Source organism: Atractosteus spatula, chromosome 8 (genome assembly GCF_055471065.1).
Source record: "Atractosteus spatula isolate fAtrSpa1 chromosome 8, fAtrSpa1.hap1, whole genome shotgun sequence".
Taxonomy (NCBI): Eukaryota; Metazoa; Chordata; class Actinopteri; order Semionotiformes; family Lepisosteidae; genus Atractosteus; species Atractosteus spatula.
This window is the reverse complement of record NC_142713.1, coordinates 42,905,023-42,931,930: the sequence shown is the minus strand read 5'-3', so window position 1 is coordinate 42,931,930 and position 26,908 is coordinate 42,905,023. Positions and strand designations below refer to the sequence as shown.

General features: G+C 35.1%; 1 protein-coding gene across 2 annotated transcripts in view; it reads left to right on the top strand.

Annotated features, from left to right (window-relative positions):
* slc2a13a (solute carrier family 2 member 13a) overlaps positions 1 to 26,908 on the top strand; it is a 131,054-nt gene continuing 104,146 nt past the window's right edge. For both annotated transcript variants that reach the window (XM_088923623.1, XM_088923622.1), the window contains exon 1: positions 1 to 793. In XM_088923623.1, coding sequence (XP_088779749.1) covers positions 262 to 793 — 532 coding nt within the window. In that variant the 5' untranslated portion in view covers positions 1 to 261. The remainder of the gene's footprint in view (positions 794 to 26,908) is intronic.

The following is a 26,908-nucleotide window of genomic DNA, read 5'->3' as shown; positions in this document are numbered from 1 at the left end:
GAGCTGCTCTCTGCTTCTTCAATGTTGTTCTTTCAGCAGAGAACTCACTCGTCTGTATCAGTGAGGAGGGGATTTGAGTGTATTGCGCTTGTGCAACTTTATTTTAGAAGTGAAACTATCAACAGATATATAGCTACACTTGAAGGTCTTAAAACAGCTTTAAATATTATGAAACTCGTTTGATGTTTGTTAACATTTTATTGCAAATCACATTTCATTGTCTGAACATAGTTCTAAGAATTTGGGTATTGTAGATTCCTTATGTCCCGAAAATCCAGCGATAATGAATATAATCTTAGGAGCTTAAGCAATCTGATGGGGGAGAGAAGAAAGAAAGTCAACGACGATGGAGAGAGGAGTCTCATCAAGGCTCCCTCCAGCTCCAGTATCAACAGCCAGGGCTCGACCGCAGCTGCTACGGGGGACTTGGAAAGAGCAGCTCGAAAGCAGTTCCAGCAAGATGTGACACCTGGGTTCGTGTATGTCCTGGCGATCTTCTCTGCTTTGGGAGGCTTCCTCTTTGGCTATGACACCGGAGTTGTCTCGGGAGCGATGCTCCTGCTCAAGAAGGAAATGAATTTGAGTGCTCTCTGGCAGGAGCTTTTGGTCTCTAGTACTGTCGGCTCGGCGGCTGTGTCTGCTTTGGCTGGCGGAGCTCTGAATGGGGTATTCGGGCGCAGAGTGTGCATCTTGTTGGCTAGCTTCATTTTCTCCGCCGGGGGAATAGTGCTAAGCGTTTCCCCAACGAAAGAGATTCTTCTCGTTGGAAGAGTTGTGGTTGGACTCGGAATAGGTAAGTTTATGAGTCCCAACTGTGATAACTTGGGCTTGCGATATGTCTGATTTGAAATGTACCTGTATGCCCACAGACACTGTATATCCGAATTGTTAAAACAAAATCATAAACATATATCTTCTGGTTTACAGCTCACGATCCGTAAATCAGTTTGTGACATGTACTGACAGTTTCAGAATACCAGATCCACGTGATACACTTATTTATCACAGAACAGTCTTGATGTGACGTTACACTTGGTCTGACAGTGACAGGTGATGAACGCGTTTCACAACTTACACTTACAAATAATATTCACGTTGCAGGGCGTAGTCGTTGCAATTGTTGTGAAGCATATCACGCAACAAGGATAGAGTTACAGTAAAATGTGATTTTTTAAATACAACAAATCTGAATGTTGGAATTCCTGCCGAATGTTACCTTTCTTGATCTTTTTGTTTCTTTCAACGTTATGAACTTAGTTCCAAATACGGTACCTCCCTTCACCCCGTTTTCGAATGTCGTTGCCCGTTTAACCCAATCGACCTAAATTTTATTTACGGATTATCTGTCTGACAAGTGGCAGTACATCATGTAATTTGACTGCGGCCATTATTGGCAACCTTTCAATATTGATTAAGCTTTTTATTTTTTTATCTGACTCTAATGTACTTGATGTAAACAATTGTTGAAGACCTCGACAATTAAAATATTAAATGTAACGAAAAACGACAACCTTCTCTTTTATTATGGCAAGTCACTCGGGTAAATGTAGGGAAAAAAGCAGTGGTCTGATTGCAGTGATTTGTTTCTTTTACAACCTAATGTTGGCACCTTAAATTGCACTATCCAGTAAATAATGGAGTGTATTATCTGATCTACTGATCTATCTGGTCCGACACCAAGTACTGCTGTAAGATAATCACCTGTACCTGTTTTCCTTGACACAGTGTATCCCCCACTCACAACATAATTATCTGGGGCTGAAGTATTGTGCGTTGTAGAGGACGTTTTTCGACATTATCATAGAATAAACTAAATAAAAAACGATAGACATTTAATCAGGACACATGCTACTTGATGTGCATTCAAATCATTAAACTACTGTATTTAGTGTTCTGCTTTTCTTGTTTTTATGCTTTTTATTTCCAGGAGCGCTTGCTTAAAGTTAAAATTTCTCTTTAGCAGATGGCGTTGCCCTGTCCTTTAGTATTGTTTATTCCATCTAAAGACTACAGTGAGGTAGATACGTTTTTTATCCTTGTAAAATCATTCATCTAACATTTTTGTTCCTTTTGATACTTTTTAAAATGAACAAAACGTAGATGTGTAGAATGATTAAGAATTAAAATATAGTACATAATAAATGTACTATAAGGCATATAAAAAGTTTCAGAACCCTTGCAGGCTAGGCTACTGCATGAGTACAGTAGGAGGTGACATCTTCTTTAAGCTAATGCTCATCAGACACTGTTGTTTCTGGTTCAAAATTTATATGGTTCCGAAAATGCATCTTAAGAAAACACTTTGGATTTCATGAGGGCTTGGTCAGTGGGGAAGTGGAGTTCAAAGTTATTGGGGTAATCACATTGAAGATTTGAAACAGGGGTACCATATAAATGATAATTTGTAACTGAAAAAACTGGAGCATGCAGCCTTGAAGGATTCCTCTTTGCTCCCTACCCCATGTACTGTAACGGTGGGAATTGAGGTTCATACAGGGCTACCATTTCACCAGACAGTATGTGATCTGTCTTATCCCTTCACTGATACTAACAGAGTATGAAGTTAATTGGCCAAGCAGACCTTGAACAGTAGCACTTTGTTTAAGAAGCTGCATTTCATCTAGCAATCGATAAAATGGCCTGCTGTGGGTGTGGAGATTATCTCAGTAATGAGTGAGGCACAGCCTTTTGTTCATCAAATCCAAAAGGTTCGATTCAGTTAGTGTAGCACCTGTCGAGGCAGAGGCAGCTTGTGAGAGAAAGAAATGGTGGCATGGTCGCTAGAAAGATGCTAGTCATGTTAACAGTTAAATTAGTTTAATTAGAAATGGGTTTTAACAGCAGGAACTAGTGTTATGGGCCATGTGGGGAAAAAAAGAAATGATGGTTTGACAGCCATTTTGGTTTGCAGGGTACACTGTTTTTACATACAATATATTCATTCTATTGGTGGTATCATTGTTCTTTTAAAGTTTGGAGTTAATTGACCAGACACAATTTTTGTAGAAAAGGAGCTAATGTTAAAGGGCAGGTATCTCCAAGCTTGTGACTACCAGGTGGAGAACTCTGAAGAATAGCTGCAAGCTGTGTCTTCTACTAAGTTTCAGGTCAATTACTGCCATGGTTACCAGGTTATGACAGTTAAAATTGTTACAAAAATGCTGTCTCTAGATGTCTTTCCACTAGAATGATCCCTTCCAAGTATGGGGTTAATTGGCCAAGCAGTCCTTCAAAGAAAAAGATTGCTTTGTCTCACCACATGGTTAATAACCCACCAGAGCAAATAATAATCAAAGCTAGATGGCTTGCAGATCAGAAGCAGATTTGGTTGTTCATGTAAACTTCAGAGTTTCACTTCAATCAGTGTAGCAATTATCAAGAAGAGGCATCTTGTGTGTCCACAATGGTTCAGGCAAGAAGTATCGCTTTGTCAGGTGTTAGTCATATGCTGGGTAATTGTCATGACTTACTGTAGTTGGACAGGCATATTTATAATATTTTATAAAAACAGCCGGGGTTAGTGTCATAGGCCACATATCGGCAAGGGGGAAAAAAGAAAAATCTATCCATTTGTTCATCATGGCGGTAGCAATATTTTACTACTAAAGTTTGAAGGTAATCAATAAAACAATTGCTAAGCAGGAGCGGTTGTGGTAGACTGCGTTTGTCAACACCACTGTTTATTGAGCATTGTTGGTGCAAAAACTAACATGGTGTTTAATTTACAAAGCTGTGATTCTTGATGAAGTCTGCAAATCGGCAGCGCCTCATGACAGCAATATTTTGGAAGGGCTTATAAATATGCATGTCATGTGACCATATTGGTTAATGCAGAACTCAGTTTGTTTTGTTGAAAATGTAAGGGCTTGAGAGAGTCTTCAATAAGCCCACAGTTTCATTAGTGGGAAGACTGTAAAATTCACCATACCCATTTTTTTAATTTTTAAATTTTGAATGTTTATTTAAAGCTTTGTTTATCACATCAAAATGGTCTTGTTGGGAAAAAAAGGTGCTGTCCTTTAAGAAGAGAAGGGGAAGCGACCCTTTTCAAATAGAAATGAAGTGCTTCTGATTCCCAGCGTGTTGTTAGGCAGACATACCTATAAACCGTGACTAACAAGGGAATATGTGGGAATTCCAGCATGTTGTTATGAGGCAGACATATACTGTAAATGAACAAGTAAGGCTGATTCCACAGGAGAATACACTGTGAATGACATGCAACAGTGCAGGAATTTTCTTTCACAAATGAGCATTCTCCTCTGTGTACAGTGATATATTTGTATTCATAAAATGTTAAAATGCCCATTCCAGTTAAACCATTTAGTTTAGCATAAAGTTCAGGAAACGTCACTGGAGAGGACATACATTTTTAATTGCTATTCATGTTGCCATTTGAAACACTGCAGAGAAGGAAATATTCTGAAAGTTACCACAATGAAAGCTGCATTTACTCTTTGTCTCAAAAGATTCTGAATATGTAGTATTTAAAAATAAAATGTTTTAATCATAATGTTTGATCATAATGTTGCTCGGCAAGACAAGATACTGCATCCATGGAAGAGAAAAATACATCTGAAATGTTACAGCCTACTAGTAATAGTTTTTTTTTCATAAATATTTAACGGTCCTCTGTTAGTGCTCTTAAATGAGTATTATGAAAGTGGAGTAATGCTTTTGGATGTGTCTGACCCTTGAGACCTATAATCTGGAGAAAATCTAACCTTAGTATGAATTGTTTTGTGTATCCCTGAATGACATTGTATTCCGTGTTTTGTTCTTTGAGCAGGAGATTGCTTTACTCATTATACAAGGAATATAGTATACCATGATTGTTGCATTTCCTTCAGTGTAAGTGAAAGTTAAACATTATTGCATATGATGCTTGAGTAAGGTGTGGTTAAATTTTTTTACCTTCCCTATAACTTTCACATAAGAACTTAAAGAAGGCTCGTAATGGAGGGGAAGAAAATGATCCAGATAAACCTAATGGAAACAAACATCAGTCCTTATTTAGAAAGTCCATCCTTCCATTATGCTTTATGCAAGACAGGGTCACGGGGGAGCTGGAGCCTATCCCAGAAAGCAATGGGTGCAAGGCAGGATACACTCCGGATGGGAGGCTAGTCCATTGCAGGGAAATGCCTGAAAGTAGTCAGCTTCTTATTAATTGAATCTGCTTCACTTGAAAATGGACTTAATGAGTTGGCAGTTATTGTATTTATTACACATACTGTACACATTTTGCAGTAATAAACAATAATGGTGTGACTACATTTATATATGCAGTAAATCGGTGTGCATCATACAGATTTTTAAGAGATGTTCTGTATACATTAGAGTATTTTTATCTGTACCTAAGTTATATTAAACTGTACATAATATTTTTTTGTAAAGAAAATAATACTTTATCACAGTCTTTCTCTGAGCTTTTGCTGTTTACAATTGGTTAACTTGTAAAAGAAGGGTTGTATTAACTATTTGTAAGCAACCAACAATATCATTCTTTTTATCAGAATTTTTATGTTGTGAATTTTCTAGATGCCTTTAATCACATTTTGAAAAAAAAAACACTTTGATTGCTTTTACCTCCACATAGATCCATTTAAAGATTTATGAGACCTTTTCTTTTTTAATGTGCTAAGCTCTGTAGACTTCTTTCTCTCTGTCACGAATTTGGTGTTACAAAGAACTGCTTAAAATATGAGGAAGCACAATTTCTACAGTCTGGTTATAGAAAGCTATTCTGTACAATTCCAGATTCATGTGACAAAACGTTTTGTTCCTTCTTTTGCTTTTGTCTTCCTGATTTGTCTTTCTACAGATGACAAGGAAGAATCGTTCTGAACTTTTCTGAATTCACACACACTGCATATCTACACCAACATACATGACACAGGCACTGAAAGGCTCTGTCTCGATAGACATCTTGAGATATTCTGCCACACTACAGAACCTTTCTGATTTTCTACTGATTCATCAGGTGAAACAGCAAGAGTGGTGTCACACTTCCTTTTACAAAGTGCAGCAAATGTCTGTTCTTGCTCTCAGCCAAGGCTTTCACTTGGCAGCTGTTATGTAATCAAAAATAAGCTTGAAACTTTCTTCCAAATAGAAATGGTATACTAATAATAATAAAAGTATTTATAAAAAAAACAACTGTATGTACACTTTTATGTTTATACAAGCCTTTTTTCTTCCACAAAAGAAAGGTTCTTAGCTCTTTAGAAATTCTTAGATGGTGAAAGTCACAGTACACCCATGTCCATTGAACACAAGAAAGAGGAAAAGATTAATAACAATTTCAACATTAGGTACAGGGGGAGAAATAATAACACTGATGCATCACTGTGTTGTGATAAATATTTTCTCTGGATGCATTAGTTCTGCATCCCAACCCACAAAATGATGAGTGTCTCGTATCATTTCAGAAGTGCTAGCAATGTGGAGAGCTATCATTAAGGAGAAATCTCAGTTTCCGCAAGATAACATCCACACGAAAATAAACTTGCAGAAGTGGCTCATGCAGTGAGCAAAATTGCTGCTTTGATTGCAAAATGCTGCATTAAAAGAAGCTGTCAGTGTTGATGCAGGAAATATTTAAGTTTCAGTAACCAGGATTGAATAATGGTGTATAGAAGAGCGTTAGTGTGGAAAGTATTTTCTTTTTGTTGTTGCAGTAGTGGCTGCACAATGATGCTGCTCTGTCTGCATCTGTACTATTGTACAGCACAGGAAGTTTTTCATACTGAAGTGCACTCCACGCTGCTGCTTCCATCATAAGACCATTCTTTCCATTTTTCATTTTGTTCGAAATTCAGTAAAAACTAGGAGAAAATCCTAAAGAAATCCGTTTCACGTAATAGTTTTTCCTTCTTGTTCATGGTAGGGGTAAGGATTGCATGGGAGACAACTTGAGAGTGAAATCTTTGCAGAAAGATTTCTTAAGTTGTATACCTGATGTCTCCATTAACAAGGGAGCCTTTTAGTTCAGGTAGTGTTGCTGTACAGTATGTACAGTATGTTTGAGATCAATGTGGGATGTGTGTATATTCTACAGTATATAGAGCAGCAAAAGAGACTTATTACTTACAACTACAGTAAAGTCACAAAGTAATTATCAGGAAAATTATGATCTTTTGTGTAGCAGGTGCACTGACATTTAAGAGAACAGGCATGACAGGGAAATTCATTATACTAATAAAGCTTGTTATGAAAAGGCTCTGTTTTGAAACTCACAGGCTGGTGGCCTCCATTGGAAGCAATACAAGCTATACATCTATGACGCTGGCTTTGCACCAGGTTGGAGATGCTGTCTTGTGGAATTCTGTCCCATTGCTTTCTTTGGCATGTGCCTGTTCACTGGTCTCTGAGCACAGGATGCCACACATCATCCCAGGTCATCCCACACATGTTTTGCAGGTGGTCAACTCTTACAGGTATTGCATCCACAGCATTCTTATCTCTCACGAAAGTGAGAATTTTGTTACTTCAAGATCTCTCAGGAAGGGCAAGAAATAAGGCCCAAGACCTGGCCAAACAACAGTGTAGTGCCTTAGTCCACCATACTGATGACACAGTGAGTTGTTCTCTGGATATATTATTTTCTCTTGTATTTTCTTTATTTTGTTCAGGCTTGATCCTCAGCAGGTTAAATCATCTCATCACCTATGCCAAACAGCTCTCTCATTAAAGAAGTGATTTCGTGTTTCTGTAACAGTCCTTAACATGCATTGTGGTTAGTCATGAATGACCAATTAACAAAATGACACAGAAAACATTTAATCAGTGTTCAAAATCTGTGTACTTTTTAAAAATAACAACAGGAATAAAAATCCTTTTGATGTTCAATATAAAAATGATCCATATCCTCTATTTCAGTTGGTACATGACATTTATTTTGTAAAGAACTATTCTACATTCTGAAAGGACACATTTATAGTATGGCAAGAAATGGCTTATATTAATCCTAAAATCCATTGTACTTTGTGCAAACTCATTAGTGATTTTGAACGACTGTACAGCATACATAGTCTATGTTACATATACTCATATTTTGAAATACATGACTTCTGCTGAGATTATTTTCAAAAGCATTAAGAGTTTTCAGCATTTTATTTCCTGTTTATTATGTGCTTGATTTCTTTCCTTGCTCTCTTTTACATCTGGTTGCTGTCATTAAAAAATAACTATCTGACATTATCTCATTTTAGTAACAGCATCTTCTGTAGCTGCATTAAGGTTAGAGGTATAGGGTTATTTTAATGGGTCATGCTTCAAAGCAGCTGGCAGTTGTCTGAATTGAGTGCTCTGAGGCAGCCTAACTGGTTTTACCAAGATGCTGGCTTAACAACATGGTCAGAAGAATATTTCAGCAGAAACTGCAGCAGTGTACAAACCCACAGACATGTCACAGAGAATTTAGTTTCCATAAATAACAGCTTAGTTTTAGCAAACCAAAATCATGTTAGTATGTCAAGGCCCTTTAACATCTACAGCTCTGTAGCTCTGGAAGTACAGTACAAATTGTAAAATACTTTTTTTTGATAACTTGATGGAGAATCAGATTAGTTGCTAAGCAAGTGTCATAAAAGAAGACTTTTCCCACTCTTCTTCTTAGTTAATGTCAGTTGTCAAATACTTTCACTTTCTAATGGACTGCACATTTCATTGCAGCTGCTGTGCATGACCAGTGCACCTACATTTTAAATACTGAGGTTTTCCATTATTAGTATACACTGTATACTCTGAGTACTTCAGAGAATCAAGTCCCTCATTTATTTGTCCAGTTACTGTGTCCTATTTTTACAAAAATGGAGGAACATTAAATGGTTAATGTGATATTAGGAAATAACTGTACACTATGTTTATGTTCAGTAAAAAGTGTTGAATAGAACGCTCACATATGAACGTAACCTGATACTGTATGCTTTTTCTGTAATCATGGTAAATCAACAGTAATTTACCTGAAAGCATTGTTACATTAATAGTATAATACTACATTTTATTTTTTATTTGTGTTCAAGATAGGATATTGTTGTTTGATTTTTATAATTTGTTTTTTAGAGTGCTCCACCTGTATTGTAGGGGTTAGTTTGCTATATGCTCACTGAACCATTTCATATCTTGCAGAACTTAAACCTCCTATGCACATGCAGTACATCTTGCTTAAAGGGTGTAGACTCAAAACTAAACCAAATTAACTAGCAGTTGCAAAGGCATGTGGATGATGTGTTTTGCTGGCCAGACACAGTAATAATGAAAGAATGCTTTCTGGTTCACAGAGCAACATTTTATATTGAGGGAAATGGTGGTTAGAAAAATGGTATGTTTAACCAATACTGTATATCTTTTGTATCACTAGGTACAAATGTGGAGATGTTTAATTTCGTGATGAAAGTTAGGCATAAAAGTTCACCATTTAATTGATAAAAATTGTATACACAGTGGTGTAGACAATAAACATGTTAAGGAGGGTGTTCACTCCCAGAGATTTGTTTCAGTACATGACTTGCTTTACTGTGCCTGTTCTGCATACATTAGAGCACCAACCTCCTGGTATTCTGTTTTATCATAGAGTTGCAGGGCTTAAGGGTTAACTAGCTTAACATTAGTTTTAACAGCAGTTCATGCTCTGTGAGCTGTACTTTTTTAAAATCAATGAGCATATTATTAAGAAGTTAATCTTTATTTAACTGTTAATTACTTTTTTGTTCCAGATTAGTATCCATGAAGAGATGTCATTTACATAAAAATAGGTTAATTTACCACTTTTGTTTTCCATATTTATGCCATCTGTACCCCAATTTAATCAAATCTTTGACCCACCAGAACATCACAAATTATAATAAAATGGTATATTTCCACTGCGTATAACAAAGGAGGCTCTAGCAACCGAGACCTATTAAATAACATACCGTCCTTGGTTTCATAGTTTGCAACATTGGCAGTATGGGTTGGGGTTGAACTTGTCAATCAGCCGATGAAAGTACTTGAAGAATACAATATCAGATTAAAAAAAATGAGGAATATGTTTCTATAGTTTCATGTTTCCTGCCAAGTGTTGGAATGAGAGAGGCTCAAGACAGGCAAAAATGGCCATAGGATTTTGTTGTTTAAACTATTGTACTGTATTTTTAAGTACCATTCTTTAAAGCAGAGGTTTTATAGTAAGCCATCATCATAAAGGCTCATCACATTTAGATTCAGTAAATTAATTCAACAGTTTCTGTGTAGCAAAAATAAAAAAAAATAGTGTGGTTTCACTCATGTATCAGACTGAGCATTAACTGAGTAATCTGTCATGGAAAAGTGCAGGTTAAGCCATTTGATGAGCAGAAGACATTTTTCTGAGCAGTACCTACCGATGGGTGAATTGCAAATGAGATAATAATTCATAAAAGAGACGACACTTATCCTCCTAACTAAAGACAATGATTCTTATGTCAGTTACTGCTAAACTAGAAATTACTCTTGGTGTTTTTTTACTCAGCATATAAAATGTATGCTCAGTTGGATTTTATATTCAGTTTGTTAATTGGCTTTTCAGAGTAAAGGAAGAATATTACATGGTACCATATACAATAATGAACAAACATGAACAATCATCATGGCATGACTTTGTACCTAAACAAACTGTGCAAATTCAACAATGAGATAAAAACAGGAGTAAAGGAGTAATAAAAAGGAAACCAGAGACTGTGACAAGATAAACAAATGAAAAAGGAACAAAATTTTAAAAAGTACTGAAAGGACAGAAGAGGGAAGCCACTGTCTAGTCCATATGTTTGGGCTGAGCTGCAAGATCTTGAAGTTTAAAAAGGGTTGCCAGGCAGAATACAATTTTGCAGCTGAGCCACAGAGGGAAAGCCTAATTTTTTCAAGGTGGAGAAAGTATGTCACATCCCTTTCCCAGTGAACGAAGGTGGGTGCAACCGGTCGTTTCCAATGGAGCAAAATCAAACATCTCACTAGTAAAGTGGAAAAGGACTGGATTCTAAATAGACAGTAAATTTAAATCTATGGCTTGATTTGACTAATCTAAGACTTTATACTTTTTTATCCTGCTTAACTCCTTGATAGTATTGACTGCATTCTTTGGATCCTTGTCAAGCTGCATGGTGAAACACCATCTAATAAAAGCAGAAGGAAATTGAAAGGAGATTATGTACATCCAAGTGTACAGTATATAATAAAATAGACACAAATTTCGTCCCAAAGGATTTAAAATGGGAATTTGGTTAATATGGAAAATAGGAAATAATTCTTTGCACAAAGAGTAGTGGGTATCTGAAACATTCAGAAAGATGTTTTTTTCAAGAAACAACTGGACTAAAGATTAATAATTTATTTACTAATCTACCAAGTGAGCAATAAGCTGAATGGCTTCCTCTTATTTTCAGCCTGTACTGTATATGTTGCATTATGATATGTTCTTAAACACAAATAAGTTGATGTGAAACTTCTAACACTAGCAGGAGAGAGACTAATGATATACAGAGCTAATATTTCTTTGTGTACATTAAACTCTGGTAATTTTTTAAATGTTTCTCATGTTTACATTTTTGTCTTTTGCCCCTTGGTTTATAGATATACTGTACATATTACTATATTTCTAGCATTTGGAATGTAGTTATACAATTGCTGTTCTTGAGTAGGGTTTATTTCAAGTAATAATTTAATCTTGACTTTCCTACTCTCCTTTAAACACCTGTCATTAACTACCATGAAAGGCAGTTTAAACGAACAACAATATGCTGGCAATATAATTGTTTTTGTTTTGGAAAATTTAATTTGTCCCATTTCACTGAATGATAGACTAGTGTTCCTTAATAGTGGTAACCTTGATTGGTGGGGTTTTATTAAAAACTACAGCCCTAATTAGTTGCAAATTACCAAACGTATTAATGGTGGGATTTTTAGCTGGGTGATATTTAAATAAAAGAAGTTGTGGGGTTTATTTAATAGCCTCCTGCCCACACGGAAGGCCATCTTTATTGCTTTGTGGAAGTTAATTGAAACCTTCAAATCACAATAGAAACACATTATTTAGAAATTCCATCCATCTTCCCGTTTTCTAACTGCAACAAGCTCAAGACAGGATGCAACCTGGAGGGGATGCCAGTCTATTGCAGGGCACACACAGACATGCATACACTCACACAAGGGCCCATTATCGCAGAAGCCAAATAACCTACTAGGAGAAACTGGGGGAGAAAACCAAAGCATATGGCAGAAATCCACGCAAACATGAGAACATGCAGAACATGCATGCAGGTAGCACCCCAGGTCTGGAATTGAACCCAGGGCTCCAGCAGTGTGAGGCAGAGCAATGCTAACCACTGCACCACCATGCTGCTCATTATTTAGAAATTCACTAAGCTAAATATTAATGATAAATACTTTTAATTATTGAAGTAGTAATATTGTGTCACTTCTTATTCATTTTCAAAGAACTGTCATTAACTATCTAAACAGACAAATCCCTTTTTTTATTTAGAAATGTTCTTAATAAAAAAAATCAGATTTATGTTTTTAAGCAGTACAGTATATACTCTTAATGCTTTAAATTGATAGACTCAACTATGTAGTTCTTTGCAGACATTATATTGTCTCCCTCTACTTTCTTGCTTCACTTTGCTGTTTTCATTTCCAAGTCTTGTTTTTTTTTTAAAAAAACTTTTTTTTCCTTTAGTTTGCCACTTATTTTTGTTGTTTTCAGCTATTGTCTGTGTTTGAGGTTCAGGGAATCTCCTATTTCAGAGTGAAAGTGAAAAATTAGCTTACTCGAGTGTGTGCTTCTATTCTCTTGCCCTAAATGACTTTCAGCACTTGCCCTGTTAATAATTAAAGTTAATATTTACATTTTATTTAGTCATGCATAAACAATTTCACCATTTCATGAAACAGGGTTTTTCCAAACAGATTTGCACACCATGGCCACTGAGAAGTAATTTTCCTATGATTTTTGAACAACTTGGATTAAAAAGCATATGAGAAGTGCTAAGAATAAAACAAGTTCTGGTATATTTTAGTAAAAAATTGTAGCGCTTAAAAGTGCCATACCTGTATGTTCTTCAGGAGTAAATGGAATTTTTGTTTGATAAAGCAGTGAGTACACTATTAGTATACCCAAAAGTTGAACTAAAACTGCAGAATTGCAGCAAATATCAAAGTGTGCACTTGTGCAGAAGGCAGACAGCCCTTGCCACACACTCTCATCCATATACTCAAAAAACAACTCCCATTGCCAGCACTACCAAACAGAAAGCGCAGGCAGCCACACACATGGTGAGATCACAAAACACAATAAGGGGAGTGAACACCACAAAATACACTACAATGGGAAAGAAATACTATACTGTAAGTACTGTAGATTACTTGGTCTCATTTCATTGACAATCCTGTCTATGTTACAGTATATCAGTCCCTGAGGCATTACCATATTTGGTTTAAGGCATTTTAGAAACTTTTTTTTTTTACCAGAGTCGTTCCTTTTTTTATTGCAGGTATCTGTACCTAAGTCAGATGCTTTACATAATTATACCACAACTGAAAAATAATGAGATCAATGTTAAAATAATATTTTTCCTGCATAGTTTGGTATTTGAAAGTCTTAAGGTATTTGTGAGATCAGGTTAATTTTGTTTTATATAATGTACAAAACTGGTTGAGCTGGTTTGGTGTACATGTAAATGGCCAAGAGAAATACAAAGGAATAATCTCTTGTTTATAATGTATTTAAATAAAGTAAAACATACAATTATGTCTTTGTGAAGGAACTGCAATGCACAGGAAATGTATCGTATTAATAGGATAGCCATATCTTAAAAGGCCCAGCATAGCTGAGATAAAGAGATACAGACCTATAGATTGTATCTGTAGATTAGCCTGATGTAAATTTCTAGGGGAATTTCATATCCCGTTTGCCTTGTTTCATATGTCTTAATAGTGGGGAAATATTGTTATGTTGTATTATTGTTTGTTTGGGGGGCTTTTTTTGGTAATGCAATTTAATCCTAAAGTCCTCTGGAGTTCTATACAGGCACTTAGTCTAATCAAAACATTAATCATCTCATCCATCCAATAAACTGTCTTATTAGAAAATACCCCTTATTATGAGGAACAATAACCACGAACACAGAAAACGTTTATTCTACAGTTCTACAATGTGTGTAATTATCACATTGTCTGTTACTCTGATACCACATGTTTTTTTAAAAGAAAATAGCCTATATGCCTGGAGTATATTCAAAGGTTGGTTCGTACAGTCTTTTTTTTGGCAGTCATTGTCTGCTAAATTATATACAAGGTTTTTATGTTTCCTGTAAATCAGAAATGGGAGAATGTGATATCTGAAAGAAACAGCAATTAAATTTCTTTTAAGGAATTTTGGAAGGAGACCTATACCCCAATTTAACAAAGAAGACTAAAAGGTATTTGCCTGTTATTACAAATCCTGTGGATGTTGAATATACTACATATGGCTATGTATGATAATATATTTTATTCAAACTTAATACAGAGTTGTTACAAGCGTATTGAGTTGTTTTCATAATTATGTAAATCTATTATATAAAGCCCATCCTATGTTAAGAATCTAGCAAATGTCCTGAATTATATTTCCTTGGCAGTTCCGTTCAGGATCAGTGCCAGAAATGAGAAATTTATTTGTAGGCTACTAATAGGTCAGTTGTAATAAAACATATGTGCTGAATGCTTTACTTCTTTTAGTAATTAAGCATTTTTTCCAAGTAGTTGGAGAAACAATGGATTAAAAAGAAACAAAATAAAAGTAGGCACATACTGTACTATATGAGGGAAACAAATACACACACTTCAGGTTTACAATCCTGAATTGTAAATATTTACCTAGATGTAAGATGTGTCAGTGTCACTATATGCCTGGTGAGAATGGGAGGAGTAACTGCAATAATTAAAGAAACACTAAAAATGTGTTTCATTAAGCTATTTTAAACTTACCTCATTAGTCTCTTAAAGCTGGTGAACTGAAATTATTGGTTAAAGTAAACAGGTTGTAAAAAGGGTACTGCACAACCAATAGAATTGTGTGTGGGAGACATAGATCCATGAAATAATCTAGGGTTAGAAATAATATTTCATTGTGTAACACAGTGAGCTGTTTTAAAATAAATAAGATGAGGAAGCTGAGATTTATTTTTTTTAAAGCCCAAATCCTGCAGGCTTCTTTAATCCATGAACTGTTACAGAACTGGAAAAGTTATAAGTGTGACAGGTAGATAATTAGTCAAGGACTAAAAGTAGTTGTACTAAATTTTGTACTTTACTGTAGTTGATTGAAACAACTAAACCAGGAAGAAATGACAAAATCCACAATTTCCAGTAAATTATATTATGTATTGCCTCTCACAGCTTTTTTGTCTAGTCAATAGGCTCTAGTACTGGAATTTAAAAATGCTATACTCCTGGAAGAGGTATTAGTTTATAACATGTATTACAACAGACCATTTTTTCCTTATGCTTATTTGTCAGTGCTGTCATTTCTTTTTCTCTGACAGGTCTAAATTCTGTCTGAGAAAAAAACTGGAAGAATAACAGAAAATGTAAGAATTAAAAAAAAAAATTAATAATTTTAACAAATTCAACAAAAAACATGTAAAACGTTCTTTTTATATATAGTATTTTAGAAGGGGCAAATGATCATTATAGAAAATCTTTCTTTGAACAATATCATATTTAAAAATCTTATCTTAAAATATCCTATTTTCGAATCCAGTTAAACAAGTCACCACCATATGTTTTGTTTTTCTTAGTTATCCTAAGAAAATGTGCATTAAATAGGTGAATCATATTTGAATACAGACCATAAATGTCTAATATAGTCGGGAAAGGTTTATGTTAACATGTGACTATATTCCTTTAGTTAATCCATATCCATTATCTGCCATATACTGTATATACTACACATTATATACTGTATAATCCATATCCACACATTTGCCAAAGAATTAGTGTTCAGATCGTATTTCTGCATTCATTAAGTCTCTGATTAGGCTTCTGTTTAGTTTTAATACTCTTCTATCATTTTTTGTGCTTTATTTCACCTTCATACTCTGGTGTTACATTTTTCTTGTGAGCTGTCTGTGCCCCAGTATGGGACTCCAGGAAGCTATTAGTTTTTGCTCTCTTTTCATTGGGGAAGACTGAGACATTCTTGCTGACAGCCTTCCTCATTTTCACCTGAAAGCATATCTATTTTCCCAGGCATTTAAGGGATGGAGCTGTATTTGGTGTGTGAAGTTGTAAGGATGGTTTAAAAATGATACATTAAGAGGATGCAGAGCAGAATTATTTTTATTTACAACTGAAAATAGTACAGTGTACCTCCTTTTGTAAACTCTGTACATACTGTAGCAGAGAAATTCTGCAATCAACCACCTGCGTAGCAGTATGATATAATCAGAAAGGTGCTTCTTCTGGAGGTTTTAACACATCCAATTTACTAACTGTGTTGAAAGGACATTTTCAGCAGCTTAGGTCCTTTAGCATAATTTGTCTTCTTCCTGTAAACCGCTTTCAGGTTAAAATTTTCATGATTCAAATTACATACCTTAGACTTTTAAATACATCGAAGTTGTTTAACATTTAGATTCATATGCAAAATACACATAAATGTATGCTTAAGATGTAGTCATTTTTCTGTAGAAAAATACATTTTTATGATTCATAACACTTAATCAGAGCTTAAGCAATCAGTTTTTTTCTTCCAATAAATACAGTTATCATGAAACTTGGTTTGTTCATTTTTTTACTATAGGGTTATACTATAAATTGTAGTGGTTTAATGTATTAAAGTTATTTTACTTTTGAAAACTGGAATATCTACACATCATTTATTTCTAATAATAAATCTATCCATTATTAGAAAGCACTTTATTCTTCGTAAGTATAATGGCAAGCCATAGCATATACAGAAATCTAAGGGCTCAGGCCTGAATGGAATGTCATTGTATGTTACATATTAATACTCAGAAAAATGAAAAGAAAATTCTGGATTAAATTCATTTTCCCAAGTAATATGTAATGTTTGATTACAAATGGATATGATCACTCTAATTTTATGTATACTAAATATAGGATATTTTTGATCAGGAAGTTGAAAAGGTTTTGAGTGTGTCAAAACGTTTTAGAGAGGTTTGTGTGTACTGTATGTTAGTAGAAAGCATCCTTACTTTTGGTATCACAGTGTAATATTGTAGCCTGAGTATTAAGAGAAAGGGGAAATTGGCCAAAATTATTAACACTGCTTGTTAAATAATTGGTCGACCACAGAAATAGCTTAAAGAGCTGTATTATACTGCAGTTCAAAGGAAAACTCATTTTATTGGTGGTTGAACCCTACAACCCTCTTCATACCGATTTTCAACTGCTACTATCAGGGAGGTGTTATAGAATACCTATAGCCAAGATAAATGTATACAAGAACTTTTTTCCCCTGTGCTGTGGGTATATTGAATGGAGCTAATTGATTATTTCCTGTATGAAGCTATCAGATTAATGTAATGATGGTGTAGTATGGGCAGACCTGGATGTGTGTATGTGTATGTGTGTATTGTTGCATGGCTAGGACTATTGTTTCTTTTTAACATAAATTTATTTTGTGTTGAGTGTTATTTGTTTTTTCAATTGTTTATGGCTAAGACATATTTCCACACTTTTGTATGGACAATACAGTTATAATGTTAAAGGTATAACAATTTTATTATTTGATGTTTATACTAATGGCAATAATTAGTAAAACAATCTTTAGTTCTTCATGAGTTATATGGGTGGAGGGGGAAGGTAAAGAAACAATCTTTCACTTCTGAGCTGACAGGAAAATAATGAGATTTTCACTTTCCTCTGCCTGAGACCTTTATTGTTCTCTGCTCTCATCCTTTTCCTCATCTCTTGTCTCAGACAAACTTTTCTGTTATCAGTCAATCATCCAGTCTTTGACTAACAATGCATGCAGGCTCTTTCCACCTTCTCATTTCAGTTGATGACTTTACTTCCTTCTTCTCCACCGATATTACTGACATCCGCAAGATATTAACCTCCATCCTCACCACCCTATTCACACTTTTCAGCTACTAATTCTGCACCCTCTCAATCCTACACTGCCCTCCTTTCCTTCAGATGTTTCTGTGACACATCTCTTCCATGCTCCTGGCAATAAAGCTACCACCTACAGTATGTTCAGGATTTTCTCTTTACCCACCTCTTCCAGTCTCCTGTCTCTGATTTCCTTCTTAAATCTCTCTCTTCAACTTCACTATTCTCTCATGTTGTTTTCCCAATTCCTTTAAACAAGCCTCCATCACTCCTGTCTTAAAGTCAACCTTTCTAAAACCCTCATATAGGCCATACATGGACAAATCTCTGCTTACCTCTGTCAACACTCACTGCTTGTTCACTACCTGTCTGACATTTGCCTAACATACTGATCTGAAACTTTTCCTCTCACAGATAACTTTAAACCAGCTTGTGCTGCTTCCCTCTCATTGGCCTTATCTCTGCTTGTCTTCTCTGTTGCCTTTGACACTGGATCACATTATCCTTCTGTCAGCTCTTGGTAATTTCGTATTCTTGACTCTACTTTTGCTCTTTGTTTTTCACTTACTCTCCATTGATGTCCTTCAAGGCTCTGTTCTACGTACCCTGCTGTTCTCACTTTTCATTATCTCCCTACTACCTTTTCTTTCCAATTACGGATTTTTATACCACTTTTTTGAGGACGATGTTCAGGTTTTCTCTTATAAATGGCTGTCTTTCAATTTTCTCTTCCTCAATGAACTCCCATTATTTCTAACTAAACCTCTCTAAAATGACCGTCTGTTTTCATTGTTCTTCTCATTTACCTCTCCGTCTTTAATTGCTCTTGACTCTTCCACCCTCTCCCCTTCCTCCTTTGCCTAGAATCACATTTGTACTTTGCAATAGTCCTGTCCCTTCTTTCTCAGCAGTATTGACAGGATCAGTTCCTTCCTTACTAACTTTTCTACACAACTTTTTGTTCAGGCCCTGGTGCATTTCTGCCTAGACTATTGCAACTGTCTCCTGGCTAGGCTCCTGGCCAGAGCTATTCACCCTCTCCTACGAGTTTAGGATTCTACTGCTCACATGGACTATTCTCTCTGTCCTTTCTCCCATGTCACTCCCTGCCTCCAGTAGTTTCCTGTAGCTGTACACATCAGTTTTAAAACTCTTTGTGTTGCCTATACACTGTCTTGTCTACTCTGACCCAGTCCATATTCTGTGCTGTACCTGCTCCCAACCTCTAAGCTCCCCTTTCTGCGCCAGACCATCTGTTTCTCTTCTTTATTTCCTCCACGGGAACCTCTAGGGCCCCTTTATTCTTGTCCCTGACTCTGCAGTGGTGGGTTGATTTACCCATTTAAATTAGAACAGTTCAGTCTCACATCATCTATCAATGTCTTCTCAAAGTTCATCTGTTTAAACATTACCTGTGATTTCTTTCATACAGCTATGAGCTAATACTGCACTTTGCTCATGGGAAAATTTCACTACGTAATCAATTATTTCTTACTGTAAGAGCTGTTGCTCTGAGTGGACTTTGTCAATTTAGGCATCTAAAGAACAGCTTTAATGTTAAGGTTAGAATGATGTAAAGAACATTGGTGTAAACATTTGCACACAGATTGAATGCAGATTTACAAGACGTGGCAGGTAAGTAGGTTAAAGAAGTCATTTGAGTTAGATCATGGTTAGGTCAGTTTCCCAGTTAGAATGTTCCAGTATTTGATTATACGATAGGATGGCAGGTTCAGAAAGCTTTGGGGAAGGACCTCCAACTCTCAGGTACTGGGCCAAGTGGAAGAAGACAATATATTGGATGACATTTAAAAGCTATGAATTGGAGACTTCCAGGGTTTGTCAATGTGTGCTCTCTTTATAAGTTACAGTATGTGCCTATACAAGAGGGAGAGAAGGAAGGAGGGTTTCCATCATCCAGCTAGCTGTGGGATCATGGTATTGTGAAATTGTGTCAGTTTTGTTTGGAAAACACTTTGGGAGAGAGGCTTGACTGGGATGTCAGTAAGCTGATTAGCTTTCCAGCTACTTATAGAGCAGGATAAGAAAAATAATAGAACCAGTGTTTTTTATGGTTGAGTTGTGTTTCCTCAGTGTATTTCTTTTTATTTTATGTCTGCTTCTTGTGTTTTCTCTGAGACCTGCCTTTTTAAAGATCCTGTTATGTGCACACCATATTGTATTGTCTTGATAGGTTAGAAATTGGTATCTGTGAATGTTCCAGAAGTACAGACTTCAACCTGCTGATGAAAAGAAGTCATTATCCTTTTAATAAGCATAAGCAGGACATATTAATACTTTTTTTTTTATTTGTACCACTCTTAAAATTCAACAGGTAAAATCACCTCATTTAGTGAGGAAGATGCCGGATCATTATATCTATAATGGTTTTAAGCATGTTTTCAGAACCACTCGTTGCAGCTCACATCCTGACTAAGCTCCTCACTCTAATCTTATATTTAATTAAGTAAATGATTATTAATAAGTTATCACTGTTTCATGACACCGAAAGCAGAACTTTCTAATTAAGTTTTGCATATATGAAGTCAAAGTTAGTTTGCCACAAGCAGGCCATTAATAAGGGTGAGACAGCTGTCCAGCTAAAGTTTATATTCTCATTAGTGGGGATTAGCAAACTTTGACCAGTTAGTTAATGGGTGTATACAGTATGTGTGTTTTCCAAGGACCAGCCTTCAGAATTATGATGCTTTACAGTATGTAGTGTTGTGAAACCACAAGACTTTAATATATATTCATTCATTCATTTCAAAGTGACTGTTTAATCATATAAAATACCATAACCCTCAAAGGTGTTTGTTGAGAAAGGAAGAACCACAGCTGGAACAAGGTCTTGTAAAATTCTTCCTTAAACATCTTCGTTTTTGGCATTATTTTCAATTGTTTTGATTTTGTTTTGGTTTTTTACAGGAGGTCTACTTCTTGGACTTTTTTAGTCTGTTGGAATCTGGCTCCTTATTTCATTGTTGTAGTGATCTGTTCATTTTGCTATGCAACTGTAGTGTAGTGTATTTCCCCTTGTAGTGACTTCACTTACATGGCATCATGTACTCTTGTTTGTGCTGTAACCCATTTATTTGTCCTTCTGTCTCCTCTTGTTATTGCAACTATATATCTTTCCATGTATTTCCATGTAGCAGGGCCGTTTCCATTTTGTATCCTTTCTTGTCCTTATTTACTGCATATAGGAATGTTAAGATGCTACTAAGGTTCTCAATACAAATTAGAATTGAATTCACAGTTTAAAATAAGGTTTTAATTAATAAAATACAAGAAAAAGTGTATATTACGATGCATTAAATCAGCTCCTGATTTAATTTACAAGTTGTTGCGCTTCACACACTCTTGTAATCAAAGAGGGTACTGTATGAGGAAGTAATATGGATAGCAAAAATAGTGGAATACTATTCTTTCGTTCTGTGCAATTAAAATTAAAATACATTTTAAAATTAAAGTTGCATTTGTCCTCACCATTGGTTGAACCTACAACCTTAAAGATGGTCAGAGATTCTTGCTTAAATATTAGTGTTGATTTTTATTTATATTGTAAGATTTTTTCAGCATTTCATAAATTAAAACATTTCATAAATTAAAACTCAATTTTGTAATAATGTGCTTTTAATAAGGTGTTGTATACAGTAAATACTAATACGATTAATTTTTACTTCACCTGAATTCTATATTTCTACTGTTTTCATTTCAGCCAGGCGTATTAAGCAGCTGTAAACTTTGCACTTTCTCTACACTGTAACTGTGTAAATTTGTGGATGTAAAATCTATTGATTTATGTAGATATATTGAGACTTGTTCAGTTCCCAGTCACGGAACAGTCAAGTGCATGCAGGTATTGTTTAAATCTTTGCAGCAGTACTTATAAAAATACCATTATTTTTATTTAAATAAGAAAGCTTTTAATATTTTATTGGTAACATTAATATTTTATTACCTTGTCATAAACCATTTAGTAAAGATTTCCAAGTTCCAGGTTAAATTGTTTTAAGTGAAACAGGCAGTGCTCAGCATTGAACACTATGTTGTCAGCAGTATCTCTGAACCCATAGACTGATCTGTCACCAGGCTTCTGCCTGCAGACAAACCTTCATCTCCCCTTCATCTTCCCTGATGTTTACAATGTACTTTGTTCATGTAAACCGGCTGGTATTTTCCTGACCTTTAAAAGCATACCCTCATAAACATTCACCAGCATACTGCATTAACCCATAGCAGTTTTAGGAGAAGACAACCTGTGATCAATTTAAAATTATTTTTAAGGAAAAGTTAAAAAAAAAAACTTTGATTGAGGTTATAAACAGTCTTGATATTTTGTATTCTGATACAGAATATGCAATCTTAAAAAAGTGGTCTTGAGTCCGTTCTCTACTGAGCACACAAGGAACCTTCAAAGAGTTCCGACACTGACTGAACCTATCCCAGATAATACAGGATATTATAAAAAATACTAAACACCAACATGAAATTGTACAAACAGTTCCCTTCTTTTTAAAGCTGCCAAAACAAATATCCTTGTTTAATACTGTAGGCATACTATAATTCAACGGTAATATCACAATGCATCCCAGAATGCACAACTTTCTTTTTCATTTCTATAGAAAACACAAGTGACTTCTGTACCTTTCTCCATGCCTTAAATGCCTTAATTCTTAGTTAATTCTGTCCTGAGCCTTATGATAGCTCAATTAAATTCTCTGTCAGGATCCTGATTTTCACAATAAGTTTAAAAAAGACGAGGACACTATCCACTCCATTTAGAATTTTTATTTTGTTTCTAAATGGTAGCTAATCGATCTGAGGATCTCATTGAGCCATTTCTTGAAGCAAGGCAGCTTCAACAACATAGCTGCATAGTTTGTTCCAGACCTCCACATATCTTTCATATCTTTTAGTGGTACACAGCTGCCATTGTGCACCACTACATAACAGATTAAGTGGAGAAGAAATTGCTTATCCAGGTGAATTGCGAGAGAACTTTAACAAGAACATTTTAAATACTCTTCCATTTAGTTTCCAGTTGTGTTCTTTGGTTTGCATTTCTGATTCTGACTATATCCATTTAGTTGACTTGTCAGTATTTTCAGGATTATGAATACTTAAAAGTCATCTGTAACAATACGCACTTGTCTGTATTAAATAGCATCTGCATCTTTTCCCTTTCTAAAGTTGTGTCTATTTGTTCTGAATTTCATTTACAAGTCCTGCAGTTAACTAATCCTTCTATGGTAAATGACATGCATTGTCAGGTACTTTACTTCAGAATCAAACCCACAATGACAAGAATAAGAATAAGAATAATTCCTTGCACATTTTTCTAGTTCTTGAAACACATCTTCGTCTTCTTTGTCAGTACTATTTCATATAGAACTTTGTTTTTGTTTTTGTTTTTAATTTATTATTTGGTGAATGGTGAAGTAAATTAGTAAAGAAATTAATTCAGTATATGAGCCATTTCCCTTTCCCTTTAAACATTTCCATTTTTATCTTATACACGTACAGTAGTTGTGTCCTTTACTGTTTTTGTTCTGTTTTAACACTTAAAAAGTGTCAATTTTAATGTTCTTTTCTGTCCCTCACACTGACATATCATTATTTTTCACCCATGCTTTCAGTAGGTTGTACTACTTTCAAATGGTTATAAATTGCTTTATTTCTTCTTATGTTTTTCCTAATTGATCTATTAACCTTTTTGACCTCTGCTTTCTAGGCTTTCATTTACTTAGTCTTAAGATGAATCTATTATGCACTTCAAACAGAATATCTTTAAGCAGCTCCCATGTGTTTCCTATTGCCTCATACCTACCTTATCCCATTCTACTTCTCTTATGCTCTTCTTCACTTCTGTTTTAAAAGAACACTGTTGTTTTTTATTACATACTGTTATCTTCATTAAAAAAAGATTGATAAAATGTTTTCCCTGTAGTATATGTTCTGTTAAACTGAGTAAGCAAACAGCTGTTAGCAGACCTACCTTTTCCATTTCAGCTGACATCCCTGATGAATTTCCCAAATTGTGTGTGGGAAGTTGAAATCTCCCATAATGAAACATTTTCTTTACAAATACACCCTAGATTATTTTCTCTACAAATACACCCTCTTCCCACCACTGTACTGTATATCCACTGATACTTTATTTGTCACCATAACTCTCTGTTTCATTAAGTACACTTACGGTATGATTCCAATTACAATTCCAGTACCTTTTACAATACTCCAGGCATTTAGGTACAACCATTCACCTATCTTTTGACATTTTGTTTTCCTCTTGGGTTTTTCTTTTTGACCCTACTACCTGTGTACCTTCCTTGTAGTTTTCTTTGTATTCTCCCCCTTGCTACTGTATGTCAATTTAGATTTAACATAATGTAAGTATTTTAGATTATTTTGGTAGACCCTAGCCCCTTGCCAACTGGTGTCTACTAAGTGGGATTTGATATATCATGACTGTACAGATAGCCTTTGCCATAGAAAGGTTTTCAGTGGCCTAGAAAGCAGAAACATTCTTCTGCACACCATTCCTCAGGCATGTGTTTATTAACTAGCATTTACATTGGTTTTAAGTTCTTAAATGAAGTCTTAGGTCCATTAAAACTATAATTGCTATCTTTAGACTTTTTATTTTGTAATATGGCTATGTCTTGTGCTCCCCTGTACTTCAGTTATTGTGATTCAGTATTTATACTGCTTGTAATACTGTGAAAACTATGCTCTATGTGCATGCTTCATAAAATGGCTTTAATTGCTTGCATAGATTAGGCTTGTCATACTTTGAATTAAAAGATGTAATAGAGCAGCATGGTACCAGGAGGATGCCACATGCATGAAGCTCAAGTAGCAGCTTATGGTGATATTTTACAAGCCTTTGGACATTTCACTAAACATCTGAAAAGGGAGGTTATTAAAGTGAAAGACAGTGACCTTTAGACCCTGCTTTTTCAAGGTCCTGAACATCACTAATGAGCCCAGTCTTATTTATGTTTTTGAGACTGTGGAAAAGCTGCAGTTAACATGTGGGGATTACTCTTTCATTATACATTTTCACTTCCTCCCACTGCTTTCCTGTGGATGACCACTTGTTTGCATCAAAGTACTGAAGACTTTTATGTTGTTATGAAAACTGTTGTATTTTAATTTGTTTTAGTACATCAGAAAGTCTTTCAGAAGGCCATTGTTATGGTGTAGAATGATGTGTTGTGCTGATAAATTTACACATTTATTTCATGTGATTTGTAGAAGAGAAAGTATATATATCAGTATATAATAAATAAATTTACATAATAAATCCTATATAATAAATACACCTTTAAAAGTGGCTTCTCAAAGCGCTTTACAGAATGATAACAACAATAAAAAATACATAAGATATGCACAATGAGAATATACAATGAGAGGAGAAAGTAGATGTGAGTACTGATATGGTAGGAGCAAAAGGGTTAATAATAGAACCAGTTACATAAAAACCCTTATAAAGAAGAAGATTTTGAGCTTAGATTTGAAGGGGTTTTTGGACGACGACAAAGACAAAGGTGTTGCTCGGCTTTTTAGTCACTGTTAGCGATAACATAGGACTTAGACTGGTGATATTTCTGAAGTGAAAGAATGATGTTTTGACAATATGTTGCACATGTGGGTCGAACGTCAAGCCAGGTTTAATATGGATGTAGATTTGATTATTGTCAGCATAGAAACGATAGTTGAGGCCATGTGATCTTAAAAGCAGACCAAAGGGAAACATGTAAATGCTCTAATGTAGGGGGCCCAGTATGAGGTAAGACTTGAACCATTTAAGAGCAGTGTCACAAACTCCAAACACAGTCTCAAGACGAGAAAGTAAGATAGCATGGTTAACAGTGTCAAAAGCAGCACTGAGTTGCTTTGACCTATACCAGGAATAAACAGCTGTCTGTTAATTGATGGATGGAAAAGCATAACCAATATTATGAACTATTAGTTTCTCAAATCTCTAAACATCAGGGTCAAATCTGTATTATTAGGCTTCTACATTAAAAAGCTGAAATGCTTCTCACTTTATTTATATCCTAGCAAGTGTTAGCAGGTTTAGTCAATTAAAGAAAATAGACAATAGTAATAGGAATACTTCTGCAGCTCCATAGAAACCTTTCTTTCTATGTTTGCAATTTTCAGAGGAAAACAACATAATTTATTCCAAGCCTGTTTTGTAGACAATTTTAGCATTTTTTTTAATTTAGCTGTGAAAGTGCTTCCTGTTAACATCATGTGGGTTTTCTATTTATGCTTTGGAATGTTGATCTTTGACCAAGTTTAGATCAGGTTTAAGTGTCTACAGTATATCATTGTTCACTTACCTAAAATAGACTAGTGGTATATTGTAAAATCCAAAATAGCTGTAATAATGTCTTTTTTGATTATTGATCAGTAGAAGCTTAATGCATGTCTTTCAAAAGGAATATTTCCATAGCAACAATTAAATCAATTCTACATTACTGAATGCAGCATGCTATATATACATGTAGACATTTGGCCAACAGTTATGAGTGTTTCATTGTTTGTCATTCGGGTAGCACCTGTGTTTTGTTTAGTTATGTAAGTAAAACATAGGCTGCTTTATTATACCACATAATGTACTTTCAGCATCCAAAAATACTGTATATGGTGGACATAATCTTGAAAAAAGTCTGAACTTCATACATTAAAAAGCCTTTGAGTTTAAAAGTCAAGAATTGGATTTACATATCCAAGAAAAAAGAGCTCACAAAGAAGCTTGATTCCTGGTGATATCATTGTTTTTTACATGAACAAGATTGCACCTTCTTTTTAAGAT